Below are 18,510 nucleotides of genomic sequence, written 5' to 3' on the forward strand. Positions count from 1 at the left end.
AGACTTACATAAATACAGATCACGTACAAATGCTGGCAAAAGAACAAGACCTTGCAGACCTTCAGATTGGTTTGGAGGCCCTTGAAAATGACTTCTGTGATATTCTAGAAACAAATTTGTACTAAGAGTGTTTCTTTCCAAGCAATTTTGAGAGTACTGTACAATATCCCGTAATACAAAAATGCAGTTAAAAATGAGATAGGAATTACCATTGAGTATCTTCTTGGAAATTTAATGAAGTAGAAAGTAGCTGCCTCAGACAAAAGCAAGAACAGACAAACAGCAGTAGTGGATTGACTCTCAGATTCTAAGGCCAGAGAGCACTCTTATTACCATTTATTCTGAGCTCCTGCATGCACACTTCAGGGTAATTTCACTTATCAAATCTCTCAAGTCCATAATAATTATGAAACTGTTAAGCATGTGATAAACTTGGAACAATAAGCATACAATAAACTCATATTATCTGATTTACAGGATAGGATAGTCTTTCCTTTCTCTGTAATTACAAAACTTGCGTTTGCTGAACAAGTAAAGATTTGGTTGCATGAATTGAGATTAAATTTGTGTTAGGCTGTACAAATATAGAACTCTTTCATGGGTTAGTAGAAGCAACTTGTGCAGAAGTTCCAAATATAAATTGCATAATGACAAGCATTCTCTGAAATGTATATCATTCCATCAATAACAGATATTCAGAGTAGTGATTCCTCTTCTGAGTCAATCAAAAAATACTAAAGAGACAGTGTATAAATGCATTTATGTCAACCATGGCACCGTGTGCTGTGTAAAAGGCAAACCAATCCATGAAAAGTTTGCATCTGAGAAAAACTTTTTTGTAGTGCTGGAATTGTATCTGTTGCTCCTATAGAGACATTAGGTCTCTTCTGTTCTTCTCTTTATAGAATACCTATTCTGAATGTAAATTCTATTAGGAATTAATGGCAGAAGGAATAACTGAAAAACGGGCACAGCTGCTGGAATAATAATTCTATCTTCATGCTACTGAGTAGCAAAACCAGGAAACAATACTTTGAAATTAATATCCACAGGTACACACCAAGATCTTAAAGGATGCAGTAGAAAATTCTGTACAAATGTCCCTGCAGCAGGAATTTTCTTAGTGTAGGGTAAGACACTGAGCAATCCTGCTTTCCCACAAAGTCAGGAGACATCCCATGTGCACAGCTCCTTTGGACACCAGGCAGTACTGCCTAGTGTCACTGCTCAGCTCTCGTCCACAACCCCACCTGCTAAACACTAAGTGCTCATATCTAAGAGTTTCCTATGATCCTAATGCTTGTAATAGTAAAATAAAGTTTTAAATGGAGCTGTCATAGTAAGCCTCCTGATCTGCTAATATCCACAGAGGTCTCTAACAAGGAAGCAAAACAGAAACAGCAAGCTGTTAGACAAGTAAAATGTTGATCCAGCTAACTTTCAGTCTCAGCAAATTTATCAATACTGGTTAACAATAGTTCCAACTAGTACAGGGCCTTCTGACATGACAAAATGAATGTAACAACCCATTCTGTCAATACAACACAAATGTCATTTCAAGTACTCAAAACCTACTAAGCTACCCTAAAAAAGATTGATTTATCTGCTCCAGTGTTTCTTTGGGGCAAACTTTTCTCACAACTGAAACCAATTAGTGGGCCTGGCACTTGTAGTGCAAAATGTAGGTCAGCATCAAGTAATAAAAAAGTATTGACTTTTCTCTGTCTGTAAGCAGCATGAAAGGGGTGCCATGGCCTTGTCGTATATGAAAAGAGCTCCATTAATTTCACTTATTTCAACCAGGGCTGTCAAATACTAATGCTTCTATTGCACTTTTCACACAAAGTACATTGACACCAATCCTGGCCCCAGTGTAACAAGTTTACAATATTTCAGTCAGTGAAAGGGGTACTATAATTTTTAATTCCCTGTTGTACATTTAGTCTCTTTAAGCAGCACTGCTCATAAGACTTACTAAGAGATATGAGCTGGGACATTAATAACAGCTTCACACTACTTCCCATGGGCAACAGAACCTATTTCTTGGGCACAGCTTAAACAGCTAATTAGCCATTAAGTTCAGGACACAGTTGTTTGGCATAACTCTGTTTCTCTGGCTGGTGGGCACAGACTGCCAATGTTACTTTCTGCTGTGAAGAAAAAAAAAACCAAAATCTAGGAAGAGGTCTTCCATGACTTGAGGCCATAAAATTGAAAAGCTAATGTGCTAACCAATTGGGTCAACCAGCCCCTTCATATAAGAGATAATAACAAAAGCCTGGATCATGCCTTAGGGACTGGATCTCATTGTGTCAGCACAGGGGTATTGACTCCCAGGGAAGAGCCTCATCAGAGCTCCCTGCCCCACAGTTGACAAGTGACCACTGCTGTGATGAAGGGAGTAGAACTGCACCTTTCCCTATTCAGCTTACCAATACAATGCAGAGGAGGAGAAGGAGGAACTAACCTCTGCCTCCTCCTTCAACTGTCCACTACTGCTACCAGTATGAAAATCTCTACATTTTGTTCTTTCTGGTAGGAGCAATAAAGTTTTCATGGAAGCATACATGAGTTTCTCCATTTTGTGGATAGACACAGCAGAGGTCAAACTGACTCAAAATGCTATGATCCTGTTTCCCTCTAGTCTCTATAATTTGTCTTCTAAACTGACTTTTCTTTTTTCAAGTGAAGTTTTATGGTCCTTGTTGACAAGCTTGAGGGCTCTGAGTGTGATGTCTAACTCATTCCCTAATTACCTCCTGCAAATGCAAACATCACCACCAACAATAAAACTCTTTGATTTAAAAAGACTGGGTGACTATGGTAAAAGGCAATTTTCTACTTGCTTTAATGACTTTGTTAAGTCTTACCCTTTGAATCAACTTGCTATTAGATCTTAAAATAAAATGATATTGTATAGCCGTCATAAAAGGCAACTTTATAACCTTCTGTGTTACACTTACATCAGGCAAGTTTCTTTCTATTTGTTAGTTTTAGTCTTTTATTATGATAATGTGTTGTAAAAAAGAATCAGGAAATTATGTTCACAGTAGGAAATTTAAAAACACTATTTTAATATCCTATCTTCCAAACAGAAAAAGAAAACATTAATTGCTATTTAATTTATGTAACAAACATTTCATTATTTTTACCCTTAATTTTTCATGGATATTTATAACTATCACTGACTCTTACATGTTTTTATTTTATGAATTAAAAATGAGAAGGCCAAACTCAAACAGTGCTTGCTAGAAATTGTGAAAGATTTCTAATGATGGCTCATGAGTTTGAAAAACCACTGACTTGATAATCACGTGGATTTAAATATTTTTTTGTCTGATGTGTCAAGTACGAGCAGCACAGCCACGTGTGCTCCCTTGGGACAGCCAAACATGGGAATTATAACTCCATTCCTATGTTTCTGGAGTATTGGAGAAAGGAGTGTTCTGCTGCTCATCTGTGCTCACTGAAGTTTCCTTTCATTGCTCTGCATCTAAATTGTGCTAATTTGTGCTTTGGAGATAGTTGGAGGCAACTGACAATCAAGCTCTAAAACTTCTTGTCCTCATCTGTGCAAGGTAGGAGAGGATGTGTTCTAGGCTTGAAAAGAGCCTATTTTAGCTCCTGCATGGTTAGAAGCAGTTCAGAGAAAGGAAGAAAAGTGTATCCCCTTTCATAGCTGCACAAATTAAGCTATGACATGACAGAAAATAATGATGCTCTTCAAAATGCAATAGTTTAAGTCACTGTACAAGGAAAGCACAACTATTCCTAAACAAGTAAGATATTCTGTGATAGCCATGTTCATTAAGGATTACAAATGTGTCAACCCTTAATGTCCTTTCTCACAAGCAAATTATCTCTGGGTTTCAATAGAAGTTCTGTGCAAGGAAGGACAAAGGAAAAGAGAGGAAGGACTTGGTCCAGTAAATTATTTTTTCCTGTAAGTATTGCCTCTGTAAAATTAACCTGGGATCTGAAACTAGGCTGTCCTTTTTGACATGTGTAATTTAACTAGCAATGAAGATTTGTGGTCCAAATTTGCATTTGTTACATTTACTTGGTACCCTGCAGTCATTGTGGTTGCCCAAGGGGAAGGAAGGGTGGAATTCCCAGCTGTACCCTCTACGTTCATTTATTCCATTTATTAATGATCTGCAAGCCAAGTCACTGTCTGGTCCTTCCTCTCAAACATGGACTAGCTTTGCAATGCTTTAGAAAGAAATGCAGTCTCTCTTATAAATAACTGTTCAGTTAATTAATTTCTTTAAGTGTATAAGGCTAACCTAAAGAAGAAGTCACCTTGATGTAGACACTTTCCAGGTACCTTGAAACCTGTTCAGAGTCAGTTTCAACATTACAAGTATGGTTTCCTGCACAAAGTTACAGTGCACACTCTACCATACTTTAGGCAATGTTATGAAACAACATCACCCAAATTCTATTCTGCATGTCTGTATGTGAACCAAAATTGCCAAAGATAATACTCTATTTTTTCACGATGTAGCCTTTTTTTACAAGTAAATTAAATTAGGAAAAACCAATGTGAATTTCTCTGCAAGCTATTTCATACTTGGATACCCTTGAACTTTACTGAATCTGGGCTAAAAAACAAATGTGCAGTTGAAATAGTTCAGTAAGTATTCAGAATCCCAAGAGGTGTTTATTTGCTATTGTCATGCAAGTATCTAGCTCTTACAGTGTATTTTAACAAAGTATCTCTGAAGAGGGGAGTAGAAGTTCATCTTAATCTATTTAAGATTCATAAATAACATTGGCAAGAACAAAAACACTCTAATGAGAAATATATAGGCCTTTAAAGAAGTTGTTAAATCTGAGGTGGAGCCCAACACACATTCCTGAGTACAAAAACCCACAGACTTAAAAAGCATCTGATGAAAAAAGTAAAGGATGTATTCTTACAACAGTATTTTTAAAGCAGCTTCTTGTCCTGTCCATCACACACACTCCACTAGCAACAGGCCTTGCATTAGAAACTACTGCACTTAGGGACAAATATCTTGACTTAGGCCATTTGTAAGCTGCCCCCTTCATTGTCAAATCTGTTCAACTACCACATTCTCTTTTCAGCTGAAAATAAGCCAGTGCCAAGTGTTCACTGCCAAGAAAACTCAGAACCACTTTTAACCTGCTAGGCTAAAGCCAGAAAATATTTAACCTGCCAAGATCAAGTTGCAACTCTCTGTAACTTACCAAAATCATGCCACTAGGAGTTAAGGAAGAAAAATTCTGAGTTGAAATCCTCAAATGAAAGTATTTTTTATCTTATTTAGCTTCTGATATGCAGCAAAACCAGTACTTCAGCTAGACTTCATCTGGTTTCCCATGGTTCTGGATGACACTTTCTAACCTGATATTTTCTGTGATTAAATTACTAGATATGCAGATCAAAGGAGAACAGTGGATGATGCTGTCTGAGCTTTAACAAGGCTTTCAACACAACCTCCCAGTGAATCCTTTTAACCAAGCTGGTAAATTATAGTCTAGATTTGCAGACTAATAGATGTAATTGCTGCCTGGAGTCTCAGGTTCAAAGGGTAGCAATGAATGGCTTCTCCTCAACTGGACCTGGGTACCAACATATTTCCTCAGGTGCTATCTTGGGGCCTATCTTAATATCTCTCTCAGTGGCCTGGAGGAGGAGATGGAATGCACTCTCCTCAGGTTCCTGGATCACACCAAACTAATGGGTGCCATGGAGACACTGGAGGGCTGTCACTCAGAGTGATGCAGACAGGCTGGAGAAATGGCCTGACAGAACCTTACAAAACACAGGATGGACAAATTCACCTGGCACAGACTCATCCTAGAGGAAAGCAGGCTGGAGGCTGACAGCCTGGGCAGCAGCTCTGCAGAAGAGGAGCTGCTGATCCTTGTGGGCGAATGGCTAAACACAAGTCAGCAGTGTGTCCTAGCACTGATGAAAGCTAAAGAGAAAACCAGCTTTTCTCCTCCAGAAATACAAGCTACCTTCAGAAGAGATAGAAATGATCAAACATGAATATTTCCTCATTTTGCAGGAAGCTTACTTTGCAGATGGGCTAACACTAGAGAAACTACTCATCTCTCATCCAGTGTTTACACATGCTCTCATTAATCAATAAAATAGGAACAAAAGCTTTTAGACTAATACCTATTGCTATTTTTTCTGTCTGTATTTACTCTTTTATATGATAACATATCTTCTTTATGTGTCATGTTTTCAGTGGCACTTTTTCTTCTGTGTAAATCCACCAGTTCTTTGATACAGTTCAGAAACAGCATCAGCTACAGCGATTACTCACTCCGGTGCCACAGACTTGTTTTGGCATTGGCATGAAGTTAGTTCTGACAAACTTGCTGATTAAAAGGTTTGGGGAGAAGAACATCTAGTATTTATAGCCAAACATTGTTACAGATTCAACATTATTCAGAAAAAAATATATGGATTACACTTATTGGCACAAATTTTAAAAATAGTTTGCTGAGCAATTAAAAAACTAAAACCCTGCTGCATTGGTTCTGATATGAATACACGCTATGTATATATTAAATGCAACAACTTGTGCAGCAAGTCTGTGGTCGTGCATAAGCAAAAGTTTGTTTCATTTTTCAGCTGGATAACTTCTGAACTAGACTCAACATTTTGCTGGCCATGCTGAGGAAAGAATTTAGCCTGAGACTTTAACATCTATGCCTTTAATGTCTATACAGAACTTTCAATGTATAGCTGAGTAGGACTATATCTTATAAATGAAGAGGAACTGGGAATTTTTACAATGTTTTATATGCTAATTTATTCATTGACAATGTAGTAGCAATGTAAGTTATACTGTGAAGTTTCCCATACTTCTCTGAGGACTTCAGATTTGAACTGAAGTGTGAAAATTCTTTAAATAGCAACACATTTTGGCCTTCCTTTTGCCAAAGGCTTGGGCATCTGCAAAAACTACAAATCATGCCAAACCCTTTGAGTGATATATGGAGGACCACAATCCACTAGGAAATAAGCTAAGACGAAGTCATTCATTTCATTTAGGTCTTTCAGTGGGATTTGAACCATCCAGCCCACAAACCATGTCTCAGGAGATTGCAGTGTACATCCAGCCCACAGTAATAATGATTCATATACATATATGTGTATATGCTTTATTGCTACCTTTAGCTGGATTAAAAGCAATATATCAAATTTTATATTTCTGCTTCTTTTATTACCTTTCTAGCACTTGATCAGCTGATAGAGGCAATAATGAAATGTTTTTTTATAAACTGGAGTTTGTAAGTCCTGTCCTGAGAATGTAATATTTCAAAAAAGAGCCTAAGCTTTGGGGAAAAAACCAATTACAGAAACAGCATTAAAAATGCCAAGCACTGGGCAGAAGCAATTCTGGATCAGTTTAAAAAAGTGATTGATGAAACTCTAATCTGAGCTGAAGGAACAGTTTCACGACAAGCTGCGATCATTCCACACACTTCATTAGCTGCCATAATTAGCCTGGTGTTTCAATTTGTTAGAACTGGTGGGGACAATTTTACTCAGAATGCAAACATCAAAAAACAGGGTGCCTCAGACTTCAGAAGAGGCTGATGAGAAGGTTTTCTAGTCTTTGTTAACTAAAAGATTAATTACAGCTGATGAGAGGCTGTATTCTGATTGTCACTCTGTCTATGTGCATTACTTTTAGCATTAGAAGATAGACATGGTTGACACTACACTGCTCAATCAAGCAGCTTTGCATTAGTGCACAAAGTCTGTTAATATGCAATGTTTTTATTATTTCTCTTTTTCCTTTCCCCTCCCTAAGTTTACGGCTCTCACACCTAACAAGTTATTCTTTAAAAGAGCAGGGTGTTTGGTTGGTACATGCTGCCATTTCTTCACATGACTACAGGTGAGAAATCCTGACACATCTCAAAGCTACAAGCCAGGAATATTATTACTTTTTATTATCACAATCAGAATGTAAATACCTTCTCAAATAATCTCATTATGAGAAGAAAACCCAGGACAGTTGTGAAAGTGGTACTGTGTGTTTCAGCCTTTGTACCTTACCCCTCTACCTCAGGTGTGGTTACCTCTATACATTAACTCATCAAAGCTTGTAAGGTTGTTTATATGGACGTGAAGTTTGAATTTGAAGTGGAAAGGTTAGTCCTGAATAATTCCATAACTTCCATTCTAGAACATTAACACATGGCAAATCACCTACTCATAAAAACACTCCTGATGTGGATATGCCTTTCACTTTCCCTACAAGTATTATCAACAAAAACTGTAAGAGAAGAAATAATACAGCTTATCATGGTAGAATATCCTTTTAATCTGAGTTGGTAAAGGGCACGTTGGACCCAGCTCTTCATTGCATTACATGAATAAGCACAGAAGTGTATTCCAAAGTGGATATCATTCCATGATTTAAAATGGGGCAAATTAGTCCAGAATTGATTCATAATATAAATTTTGAAGAAAGAAGCAGTAGACTGTTACGTCAAACCATTAAGACAACAAGCAGTCTGTACTACTTCCCATGTCTCATTCATTCCAACATAACTGCACAAAGCTGTTACTGTGGTTTTTCCTATACAAGAAATGCAGGTTACTCTAAAATCCATTTTTATGCGCTGAAGTCCTACTGCTCTGAGAATAATGTACTTTGCTCCCTGGAGAGAGCATCAAAACAAACAAAAAACGCACAAACTTACAGCCTTTCTTTCAACCTGGGCTCATACCTGGCATAATATCTTAGAACACCTGTAGGTGTTATTAGCGTTTAAATTATAAAACTCTACAATCATAATGAGTCAGTGTAGCAAAATCTCTAATTCAGACATCATTTCAAGATGCAACAGTCTGAAGTCCTATGTGAACCTGTTGCAAGAAAGTCATCAAAATATGTGTCTCTCATCTTAGACCTCAATTTTTCAAACTCACCAGCAATGTATGTTTAAAGATGAGATTTTACAAGTCTACTTTTCTGAGAAAATAGGTGACACCATTTTTCCTAGAACATTCTGTCTGAATGGCATGAATTTACATATTATGTTCATTATGGGTCAGATTCTTATCTTGTGCCAATTGGCCCAGCTCCATGGATGTATCCCAGTTATGCTAGGGCTGAGGACCAGCTCTCAAACCTGAAGCTTTCAACAGTTGTATGGCCCACATAATTCTCAGAGGATTGTAACCTCTGAGATAAAGTAACCAAAAGCTTTTGGTTACTTTAATTTCAACTCCATTTAACAAGCACAAACAAGGTCTCGGTGAGTATTATCAAATAATAAGTAGCTTGCTTTTGCAGATAAGTTCCATAAAGAATTTTAAGTGACTTCAAAATATAGCCTTTTTAATTCAATATTGTGGTAAATTGAATTGAGTTGAAATACATTATGTTTGACATACATATAAAAAAATTTACTTAATTCCAAGAATACTGAACAGTCTATGCAAAACTGATATGAAAAGGCAAGGCCATGGATTTCCCAGTTTAGTATACAGATTTTGAATTCCAACAAACAAAATCATATCCAAATAGTCAACACCTAAAACCAATATAAACAAATTAGGTGTAACACTAGTATCTACTGTTTCTAGATTAACTGATTTTTTTGCAATTTAAAGCTGTGCCACAAATTATTGTAATGCACACTAAGCATATATTGAAGGAATTGGGCAAGATACTCTATTTCTAAAGTGTTTCTGATTAAATAAGAGGCTTTAAAATGTTTAAGCAATGTGTAAAATGGAAATTATTTATAAAGCTTAAATATACATACATCTCACTCAGAAATACTGGCTAAACTCTTACTAAAAATGCAAGGTTTTCTTTTATACCACTAAATGCAAGTTACATTATTAAATGAGGAAGGTAGGCAAAGCAAGACATTTATTGTCCAACAGACAAATGACAGAGGATTGCTAGTTAGACAGTCTAATAAGTGCCATCTAATTTTCTCCTTCGAATCAATTTATTCTTCAAAGCCTTGGATCATCATCAAGGGACTGCATTTTCCCGCTGAGAAATTACAGAACTGAAAATCAGGTTTTATAAAATATTCAACTAGTTGCCCACAAACCCTTACAAATAACCACTAGAATGGATTTGATTAGACTAGTGGTGACAGTATCTCTTCTTATGCAAATAATTGAATGGTTTGACTCTTCTCAGATACTACTTTGTAGCATTATTTCAAAATCAGACCTGGGTCTGTTAATATGCAAGGTTTTTATTATTATTTATTATTTTTTATTATTACAAAATTATATACATCAGACCCTGTGACTCATCAGTAACCACTAGAAACTTTTTTCAGCCTTCCAGTTATGCACAGATTCTTTTCTGCATTTAGTTGAACATTAGCCAAGGGTACAGTTTGCATGTTTTTATTTACTTCAGAGTGTTAACCATCTTTCTACAACCAAGAATGTAATTTGAGTAATAATTATTAATTGTATATCAAGAATAGCATTTTTCAAAAGCAACCCAACAGTGGTGATCTTAAGGATTTTCTCAAAGAAAACAATCTACAACTCAGAACCTTTCCAGTGAGAGCTCTGAAAGTAATCTTCATAACAAAATGTAATTCTGTGAATAAGTCAGAGTCACAAGGAACCTGGAAAGATCATTATGTAAGCTGTCAGAAGTAGGAATTGTCGTTTGCTTTCCTGGAAAACTAAATGGGTGCATCTCATAAAAGAGACTTCATTCTAGCCTGTGAATGAGAGGTAATGTCTGGTGTTCCCATTTTTGAACATGGCACACTCCTGCTTTCCTCAATACCTTTCCTTCTCATCAGTACATTATGACATTTACCAAAAAAATAGAAAAAGAGATCAGAAGTAGAAGTTGCAAAACTGACTTTAAGATACCTTTTGTTACCCAGTTTAAAAGACCACCTGCTTATTAAGTTCTTCTGTGATATTAAATTGGGCAACACTGCTCTTTTTCTGTACTATCTAATCAGGGAGCCAAACACCTATGCTCCATGGAGCTCACAGCTCTGAAGAGTAATACTGTTGAGGGAATCAACCTATGTGGAGGAAAGTAATCACTATTTACAGCAGCATTCTGGCTCCAAGTGGTTCTTCTGAGAGCAGAAAATACATGTTACAGGTAGAACAGACAGACTTTTCATGGATAGTACAGTACATATTGTTATTGGACCAGATCCTTGGATTTAAATTATTTGTTTTGGTTCAGAACTCAGGATACCAAAGAAAAAAGAGAGAAAGCAGTGTTTTGTTGGAAGCAGATAATTGATAACTCAAACTAAGGGTCCACTTGGAGTATCTGTATAGATACATCAAGTCATGCCAGCAGTAACAGCAATACGGGAGCCACGTCATGGGCTGGGGGTCACTGGAGTGCATCCCACTTTGGCAACAACCCTTATTATCCCTGACATGGCTCATAAGGAAACCAGGATTGGGACAAGCAAACTCTTACAGCCCATCTAATAATTCCCTTCTGGCTGCCACATTGCGTGAGATCTGTATTGCCTAGGAAAACACACTGAGGTTGGTTGGAGAACTATGAATCTGATATTCCAAATATGTGCTAGCACTTCTCATGTACATTAGTAACTCCTGTCACAAAGCACACTGGTAAATATGGCCTTTAAATTTTTAAAAGGTAATAAAGCTGACAGTTCAGATGCACATTCATTAGCCAGTATCACACTGTACTAGAAAATTTTATTGGATAATCTTTTTTTCTAATTAAAGTGAAAACAAGCAAATTTCTTTGATAAAATGAAGCCACAGTCTCAGCAAGAAAGAATTCAAGATTTCACACAGATCATACCTATGATCTCAAGTCAAATCACTGGAAGGTTAGAAAAATGGAATTAAGGTGGAGTTTAAGTAAATTTCAATATAGACAGGGATGGAAAAGCACAAATAGTGTATCAAAAATTCTGCCTCATAATGACATCATCCACTAGACATGACTGTTTTATGTGTTGGCCTTACAAGAGATAAAACTAATTTTCAAACAGACAGAATCTCTTTCCCCCACTACAAGAATTTTTTCTGTTTTCTCTATTAACCCAGATTGAAAACCTGTCAGTTCTTGGACAAAGAGGCAAATTTATGCCTAGTGTAAAGCAATGAAACTATACTTTTCATTATACATATGTTGTAACATTCTTTATATAAATTCTGGCTTGAAATATATAGTCATTTTTATCTGTTATATGTGTCATGATTTAATTAAATACTTCTGCAACTTCATGCAATCACAGTTGAAGGCAATCACTGTTCAACAAAATTGACTGAAGCTGTTGATTGTGCCTTTATCTACCCTGGCTGAATCTGAGCCTGTAATTCTCTGCCTCTGGTGACAAAGATGGAAGTGATATAATTTACACATGGAGCAACTATTGCCTGCTCTAATGGCTACACAGTACAGTGTGAAAATGCCAGCAGCGTTGACCACACCCCTGCTTCCATTGCTCCACCCCAGAAGTAGAATTGTGTTGGTGGTGAATTACAAGAGCTGTGTTTCCTAGCCCAGGCAAGGCCATGATTATCAGAATTATTTGAAGTTGATATTTGATTAATGCTGGCAATATTGTAGAAGTGATTTCCATTAGACAACATCTAATTATTTAATTATTTCCCATTATTAATGGAATGAAGCCATTCAAAACAAACAGCTAGAATGAATGTTTTGCAGGAAGCTCATAAACATCAATTCATACATGTAGAAATCTTACTAAAATTATATCAAGCAGGCCTGTTGAACTTGAAAGGCGTATTTTATCCCAATCAATGCATAAAAGTACAATTATCTATAACTAAGGCATGTTTCTCTGCTGTACAGTTCAGCCGTAATGATCCCCACACACTGCACTTGCACATCAATTATGATAATCATAATCACGGTCGTTAAGCTGAATGTTCATTATTATCAGGATGCTGGTGACAGCAGATTCAATCACCGGCTGCAATGGGCAGGCAGTCACAGTCCCACCCAAGTTTCTGCAGACAGCGTTGTGCCACATTAAATCTACGATGTGTTCCACATCCCACTCCATTCCAAAAGCTGTAGACGGTAAAGGTCAACTTTATGTTCTGTGCAATATGCTTAGGTTCTCTAAATTAATTCTTTGCAGTCCTGGGTATTTTTATGCTTTGTAGATAATAAAATTCTGTTTCGGGCCAAAATGCCTGTGCAAATAATGAAACTGTGATTCAGTTGTACTGTAATTCACCTATAATAAGGCATCAGAGGGAAGAATCTATCAGAATGGAACATCTTAAACTATCACTTCCTGAATTTTACAAATAAGAAAAAATTAAATGCTGCCATTAAAGTCAGTTTTCTAAAATGCATATGCAAACTAATTCCAATAGCGATTAAAGACTGTAAGCTATTATTTCTGCCTCACCAAATATGAACATATGTGAGTGTTTTGATAGCTGAAAGACTATAGTTAGTGTATTTGATCCCTTGGCTATCCATCTACACTGGAACCTATCATTGTAGATTAAATTCCTAGCGACTAGCAAATTTTTTATATTGAAGCTTCTTACATTAATCCTATCAAAGGCATTCCCATGTATTGAGATAGATGGTGTAAAACTTAAAATATATAAGCAGTTTTATGTTTTAAACTGATTTACTGAGTAAACTAACTAGATTCAGTTTTACTAAAGGTCTAGTATTTCCATTCCTTCCTTGTTTATAATGAAGAATTGGAACAGAACACTTTTTCCCTTAACTCAAACTTCTTTGAAATGTAAACAGAGTGAGATAAAAATATCCGGATTATAACTAGATGAAAAAAGAACTACTAACTTTTCCTCACATAGATATGGTAGTTATTATGTTTAGAGGAAGCCTATGCTAATATCCTTTCATTTTCTGGAAGAAATGTAACAAGGTAATATTTTTCATTGTTGCTCATTTTGCTTCTAAAGTAATTATATAATTTACATACTAATCTTTTTGTGACTTGAATTAAATTGCATAGTAATAAACACATGAAAACCTCCAGAAAATACAACTAGGATGTGCTCGTGCGCACACACACACACACATACACACACACTCTCAAAGAAACTTTCTGTACTTAATATTAAAAAAAGCCACCTACTATCAACTAACATTAAATAATTCCTCAGCAGCTCAGACAGGTCACTGATGAACTGACCACTGACTTGACTCCTTGGAAGAACTTACACAGCCTTATCAGCAACAACACAAGAAACTTGTGTAGCATAAGACTGTTAGAAACTGAACAGAGATCATGGCAGTGTTATCAGTTATTTAGGTTGTAATAGAGGCTGCATCCACAAAGATATAACCTTGTGGTAAACTCAAAAGAGGGTTATGTTCAGCAGACAAGCTATTAAGCAAAAACCCTTTTTGTTTTCTACTATTTTTTTACATGCCAGTCAGTCTTGTGATTCATTAGAACAGATAATTTTGTTCATTGCATTGATATATGCAAAGTTTTCATAGAGTTTAGAAATAAGTGACACAGAGTTCTATCAAATTTAACAGTTAGGAAAGTATGACCTCACACCTGCTTATAGGCCTTTTTCCATTAAACTGCCATGAGGAGTTTGAGGTTTTGAGGTTCATTTTTGGATTTTTTCCTGATAATAATGACCCTTTAAAGCATTAGGTATGTCATAAATAGCCCTTTTCTCCTCTTATCTCTCTGCTGGGGCAAGGGGCTCCTAATGGAAGCTTCATATTGATTTAGAATTGGGGTTGGAATGCTCTGTGTCGTGTTGGGTTAATGTATACAGCCATTGACCACCAGAGATTTAGGTTGGTATCTATCCAAGATCACAAGTAGAGTTTTTAGCTAAGCCCATGGTTTATATATGTGTGATATGATATACAGTATGAATATCTTTAGGTTTTTTATATCATCATCTGAGCCTGAGCAAGAACTGCTAAGAACTGAAAAAGAAAGTCTTTACAGGACATACAAGCAACAGAAATAAGACATTTAGGTAGTTTTTATATATCATACTTATACTGTAGGACTACAGCCAGTCATATCTTCCACTCCTTGCCTTTGAAATTCAGAAATATTTTTGTTTGATTTTTGATGTTTTATTTGCAAGGAGATACAGTTAATGCATGTTGAAATACCAAAACTTTACTCTGAGCTCATTTTTAAACCTTAAAGTTTTGAGGAAAAATCTTTTAAAAATATTCCTTCTCAAACTAAGATTCCTTGGAGCTTGCTGTATATTTACAAAGGTTAAACTGCTCTCAAGGAAATAATTAATTATATCTTACAACATTCCATAATTGTTTAGGTAGGAAGAGATCTCTCGAGATCACCCTCTATAGCCCCCCTACTCAGCTAGAGCAGGTTGCCTAGACCATGGATTTATCCAAAGATAAAGATTATCCAACCTCTTTGGGCAACTTGTGCCAGTGCTCTGTCACCCACACAGAAAAAGAAAAAGAAGAATAAAAAAAATAGTGTTTTCTTGTGTTCAGATGGAATTTCATGCACTTCGCTTGTGTTCATTGACTCTTGTCACTGGACACTATGGAGTCTGAGAGAAATCTGGGGTCCTGTTCTTCTTTTGCTCTAATCAGGTGCTTATGCACTTCAATAAGATCTCCCCTGTGCCTTCTCTTTTCCAGACTGAAGTGTTCCAGCTGTCTCAGCCTCTGCTCCTACAAAAGATGCTCCAGTCCCCTAACTGTACGGGTAGAGAGTGCAGCACAGAGCCAAAGTCCATTACCTTTTTTGTACTCAGAAATTTTCAAGTGATTAAGATACCTAATACAAATAGGAGTAATGCAAACACTACACAAACTCATGTTCTTAGAAAAATTACCTCTTACAGCACTACAAAACCAGACATATATGAGATGCTCCTGACAAAGCAGGCAATTTAACGAGGCCTTCTTAAAATAAAAAACAGCTATTCACTAGTTTTAAGATTTTTCCAAAGAATATTGTGCTGTTTTAATCAGGTTTTCCTATAATTTCCTGAAGTTTATCCTAATGTGTAAGAGTAAATATACAACCTCTCTTAAATCAGAAAAGGCAATTCAAACAGAATGAAACTTAGGAAAATGCATATAACTGAAGGTTTACTTAATCACAGTCTTAAATCCTGATCTTGTAGGACCAACAGGTGTTGAATTCCCTCAAATTGAATTTACCAGAGAGTCAAGGAAATTTCACATCCCATCACAGCTCTAACTACATGATTTTATAACATGCTAGAAAGAATCCTATTGGATTCCATGATAGTTGGATCATACTGAAATTCACTTAGTTCTAATAAAACATCAATCTAAAAAAAGTAAATAAATTCTTGACTTTGCAGTGACTTACCTTGTCTGCTATCCACTTCTTAGGATATACTTCTCTGAAATATTTAGTTCCATAAGCTTCTTTGCCATATTTGCCTGACTTAAAAAGTGATGGCTCATACTTCTCATAATTTTTATGATATGAAGAAAATGGCAGAAACCTGAAATTAAAGAATATTTTAGAATCAGTTATGCTCTTCTCTAGATGCCACAGGATTGGTGTAAATCCATGCTGCAGGAGATGAAGTGTACACATGTTCCTGATATTTTTCACTATCCTCTTAATGTTTCCTCTCAGTATTGTGAGAGGATTACTGCAATTTCTCCTGTAGCCTTTTTCAGAATAAAATTGGAGCAAAGAGACAGTGAGTTTCAACAGGATAAAATGAAGACTTTATGCACAAGGATCTAACTTGGTTCACTTGCATGAGTAGATTATTACTTTGTGTGTATCTGTACTGACAACTGGTGGGATGTGTGCAGGACGATCAGGGGCCCCTTTGCTGGCAGGTGCCTGCTGATGCCTCAGGTCCTAGCAGAGAGTGCAGCCTGTGCCAGCTGCCAGTGGCAGGCACTCTCCATGCACGGGGACAGACATCACCTCTGGAGATAGGCATCCTTGCTTTGTCACAGCCAAAGCTAAATAAACCATATTCTCATTAGCAGAACAGAAACTTGCTCATATTTATAAACCACAAAACAGAGAAATTGTTTCTTCAGAATTCACAGACTGTGTACTTTACTCTTAGGTTATAATTATGTCCTAATTAGCAATCTTTTTGAGCCAGGTTCTTTCATTTTCGGTGATAATGATGATGGACTTGCTGCTTAGATAGTGCCAGCGAGCAGTGCAGCTCCAGCTACCTGCTGGAAGGGGTTTTCAGATGGATGTCCCTAACTGCCAGGGACAACCACAGGTTTTTTGGGTAGGTTCCACAGCAAACTGTATCAAGGAAAGTGAAAAACATCTTGTATATAGAAGATCTGCAAGAGACCCTACAAACACATCTTAGTTCCATCTATTCCAGTTTCCAGGAGAGTCATGAGAGCAAACAAGTACATTTTACTATAAAGCAAAACACTGGAAATTAGGTTTATCATTGCTGATATTCTGAAAAAAATCAACATGTGTTCTTAATTCTAGAAGTGCAGGAAAAAAATCTCGGTAAAATTAGAATTATATGCTTCAGAAGTCAAAAATATCACTTTTAAATCCTATGACAAGAAGTGTAGCTAATTAGAACCCTTCCTCAGCTGAAACCTTTTCAGAATCCAGAGTGTCCATAAGAGTTAGGCAAAGAAAGTTGTATAAAAATGAGGATTAAAATACTCTTCTTTGTCTCTCAGCTGATACAGATGCAGAAAACTAATTATTTTGATTAACTGATTTATCAACAACTGTTTGAGTGGTTTTGAAAATTATTTTTCTTTCTTTCCACCTCATAAAAAGAAATGGTTTGAGAATCTTACCAGCTGTATCAACTTCTTCTATCACGTGCCACAAACAAATGCCATGTAAAGTTAGTGAAAGGAAAACCCTGAGTTAGCAGACTTTAAAATAATAAAAAGCTATAGTAGCATGTGTATACCCATGGGAAAGAACACCCTCACACAAGACAGATTAGGGTACTTGTAATGCTAATTTGCACATGGGATGGACATCACACACACACAAAAATTAATGTGGCCCCAGTGTCCCAGAGAATACATCGAAGGTGCTGTGAGCCGGCTGCTCCACTTGCAGTTTTTATCACTTCTGAATTGCATTTTAATAGTACATTTTTCTTTTGTTCAGACATGAAAGAAAATTGGCTTTCTCAGGGGATTGGATAGCTGAGAAGACAATTCTTGCAGTTTTGGGATTTACCCATATATGCACAGAATTTAGTTGAGCCAGAGCATTCATAATTTAATATGAATTTCTGTAAAATGCATTACAGACAAAATAATTAAAAATCTTGAGAAAAGTAGAAGTAAATTATTATCATTTTCCCAAAATAAAAAATTCTACATAGAGGTTTTGATTTTACTGTGGATCATTTAATCTTTGTCTTTTGGCAAAAAAATTCTCAGAGTAATGTAGGTTCTATGATTCAAAAAAAACACCCCAAAATTAACACTTTGAGACATAACAAGCAGTATTTTCTTTTAAATGAAAGAAAAAAATATAATAGAGGATAATGGTATCAAATAGAAGCTTTTTCTTCTGTTT

At 36.3% G+C, this 18,510-nt stretch overlaps 1 protein-coding gene across 1 annotated transcript in view; it reads right to left on the bottom strand.

Moving 5' to 3' along the window:
• Positions 1 to 18,510, bottom strand: part of SPATA17 (spermatogenesis associated 17) — an 87,431-nt gene that overhangs the window by 3,467 nt on the left and 65,454 nt on the right. Inside the window, exon 9 of the mRNA XM_036380465.1 lies at positions 16,321 to 16,459. Coding sequence (XP_036236358.1) covers positions 16,321 to 16,459 — 139 coding nt within the window. The remainder of the gene's footprint in view (positions 1 to 16,320; positions 16,460 to 18,510) is intronic.

The sequence above is a fragment of the Molothrus ater genome, chromosome 3, assembly GCF_012460135.2.
Source record: "Molothrus ater isolate BHLD 08-10-18 breed brown headed cowbird chromosome 3, BPBGC_Mater_1.1, whole genome shotgun sequence".
Classification (NCBI taxonomy): domain Eukaryota; kingdom Metazoa; phylum Chordata; class Aves; order Passeriformes; family Icteridae; genus Molothrus; species Molothrus ater.